This window comes from Euprymna scolopes, chromosome 40, assembly GCF_053919585.1.
Source record: "Euprymna scolopes isolate OS-2025 chromosome 40, ASM5391958v1, whole genome shotgun sequence".
Taxonomy (NCBI): domain Eukaryota; kingdom Metazoa; phylum Mollusca; class Cephalopoda; order Sepiida; family Sepiolidae; genus Euprymna; species Euprymna scolopes.
Genome location: NC_136521.1, coordinates 28,006,699 through 28,010,132, shown reverse-complemented (window position 1 = coordinate 28,010,132; position 3,434 = coordinate 28,006,699). Strand labels below are relative to the sequence as shown.

Here is a 3,434-nt window from a genome sequence, read left to right as displayed (position 1 = left end):
AATAGGACATACTTTTTGAACAGAGAATTTATTTTATCTGAAAAAGTTAAAAATTCTATATTATTTCTTGCTCTAAATTGTAATCAATAATTTTTTCATGGGAATTTTTTCAGTCAATTCTTTGAATGATAAATTAAGTTTTTAGTATTTTGACATAATTTAAATTTTCGATACAGAACTTCACCCTTAACTTATAATATATATATATATATATATATATATATATATATATATATATACGTATATGTGTGTAGGTGTGTGTATACATATATATACAAAAAACTATACATACAAATGCATATATACATACAGATACATATATATTCAAAAATATATGCACACATATACACATATATAGAAACATATATACACACCCACATATATATACACATGACCGTCTATCGATTTCGATGAATATATATATATAGGTGTATATGTAGTAATATAAATATATACATATATATATATGCATTTATATAATTAAGTATATATATATACATACATATATACATATATATAAATAGATATATATATATACAAATAAATATAAGCTTATATACATATACTTATAGGTATATAAATAGATATGTAAATGTATATATACCTATGTAAATATATACATACATGTACATACGAACGTATATGTACACATATATATATGTGTGTGTGTGTGTGTGTGTGTTAGATTGATTTCAAATTATATATTTTCAAATAAGTTCCGTTATATTTTTATTAAACTTATATCTAATCGTTTTAATGACAATCGTTTAAAAAATTTCGCACAAGTTTGTTTTATTTTAATGAAAGCTAGGCCGAAAACCTGTGATATCAATGAAGCACTTGGCGCAGGAACCTATACTGAACGCACAGCACATGAGCGTAGCGGTCGGCTATCGGATGTGTATAACGATAAATTAAGATAACGATAAATTAAGAGCTTTAGTCGAAGCCAATTCACGTACAACTGTTCGAGAACTTGCTTCTGAATAAGACGTAACGAATACGATGATTTCATTCTACTTGAGATAGATTGGATGGCAAACAAACTTGGTGCCTCATGAATTAGACAACAGCCAAAATAAACGCCGTTATGAAGTGTCATTTTCCTTAATTTATGCAAAAGGAACATCCCGTTTCTCGACCGGGTTGTGACTTGCGATGAAAAGTATGTTTTTACGACAACTAGAGACGCTAAGCTCAATGATTAGACGCTGACGAAGCACCAGGACACGTCTGGAAGCCAACTTTACACCATATGAAGTTCATGCTGCTACTAGTCTCATCCATTAATTTTTTTTTTTACGTGAAGCGAAACAATTACGGCGGTGAAGTACTGTTAACAGATGGATGAAATAGAAACTTCGACAACAACAACAATAACAACAACAACAACAACATGAGGCAGAGTTTCGTAACTCAATTCGTTCAACTTCTATAGAATAGATTTAACAACGTCTTGGGATTTTACTTTTGCTTCATACTTATACTTAGTATAAAGCAAAAGAAAATGCCCCATTCTCCTCCACGACAATGCCCTACCGACGTTGCTAAATCGGCCCTACAGAAGTTGAACAAATTTGGCTACGAAACTCTGCCTCATCCGTCATACTCTCCAGACCTCTCATATACCGACTACCAGTTTTTCAAGCATCTTATCTAGCTATTAAATATAAAAATACATATGAAAAACCACGTTTTTAAAATCCAACAGAACATAACTTCACAGAAAATTGGGCCTCCAGAATTTAAATGGAAGTGCCGAGTCAGATTGAACTAAAGGGATCCTTGCCAGTAGAACTGTTTCCCTTTAGTGGGGATCACAAGAAATTGTGGCCTCAATCCCAATCTGGTGAGAACACATCTGGTTTCGTTAGTTGTTTTTTTTTCAAGGATCTAAGAATCATGATTGAGGATCTAATTTTGAGATTTACAATGTGAGGAGGCATTCCAGATAGTTCCAAAGAGTTTAAAACCTCCACAGCGTAGTGAACAGCTTCACCTTCATGAGTAGCCGAATCAACTGACTTGTATTCCTTTAAGTCCCCTGGAAATTTATCCATTATCTAATTGTTCAAGTGATTCACATTGCTGTTAATGGTGAAATAATAGCTCTCTTAGCAAGCCACCCCGGTAATTTTCCGTTGTTTTGCAGATCCGGGTAAACTTTGTCTTTCATTTGCTTCTAATTACCGACACATTTACCAAGCTCGGTCGGAATCTTAATTGCGCAGGTGGAGAAGTTATGATTGGAAACTAACCATTTCCAATTTTGAGAAGCATTTTTGAGAAGTCGACTCTGGCCGTGTTTCCAGAGATATAAGTAGTCAGTCTCTTCACTATAACGTGCCTCCAGAGATAGGACTGCTTCAAATTTGCATTGACAATTTTTGCCTTTGTGCCATTTTTAACCACCGGGAGGATATGACGGAAATCAGCGCAAAATAAAGTTGGAATGCCACCCATGGGATTCTTGTTTTCTGTGATGTCGTGCATTGTTCGGTCAATTGCTTCATAAGCACTCTTGTGTGTCATCGGGGTTTCGTCTAAAATGATTGCTGAGGTGTCTCGAATGACATTGGCCAGGGCTGAGGTACCAGTAATTTGCAACCTGGCTTTCATCTCCACTTCTCCTCAGAGCAGGTAATCCATAGCTTGTCAATGGTTGACTTCACACAAGAACTGTTTCTTCAACTAAGCTTCTGGATTGTTAACTTCTTGCCTATGTCCGTGAAGAATGTCTTCAGGGATTATATCACGAAAACTCGTCAAAATTGTAAGAAGATTGCTTGGCCCGCAGGCTGTTAGAATTATCGTGAAGAGACTTCGCAAATTCAAAGGTGATTGAATGGCATTTGCCTCTCCCATTGCTTGCTACAAGTGATGTTCATTTTCAAAAAGGATTTGGGGAGGTCCGCTGCTTTATATACTCCAAAACTTTGACCATTTTCTGCTTGCAAATCTTGAAATGAAGTTGGACTGCAACCCTATTGAGCAACAGGCGTAAGAAATTAAACTCTTTGCTCTTGGACTAATTATGTAGATTCTTCCATTGCATGGTGCCTTCCATAATCATATTTTTAAGCTCTTTCATCTTGTTCCCCACGCATCTTTCTGTTCCATTTCTTTGTTGATTTGCTCCAAATATAAAACTCGGGGACCTACATATTTGAGGCCCTTTGCAAAGTCATCTTCATGGCAGAGTTGAAAAAATGATATCAAAGTTGGGGCAGTGGATCTTGTACTTGTTCTAGAACGGTATCAGCTGAGAACATGAGACGTCGCCCATTTTGAAGCTGAAAAGAAAACTTATACAAGTGAAGGGAAGTATTCATGAATGGGATGCTCTTTCACTTTCTAGACTGCCTCCGAACTGTCGTCATACTTTGCATTCTAAAATTGTTGGATATCATCGAAAATTTGTCTTTGTATTTGGC

At 35.3% G+C, this 3,434-nt stretch overlaps 1 protein-coding gene across 1 annotated transcript; it reads right to left on the bottom strand.

The window, feature by feature from the left end:
* Positions 1–2,253: 2,253 nt before the first annotated feature.
* On the bottom strand, positions 2,254–2,619 carry LOC145265648 (uncharacterized). The gene has a single exon (XM_080121715.1). The coding sequence runs from the start codon at positions 2,617–2,619 to the stop codon at positions 2,254–2,256; it is 366 nt and encodes a 121-aa protein (XP_079977841.1).
* Between the last annotated feature and the right edge of the window lie 815 nt (positions 2,620–3,434).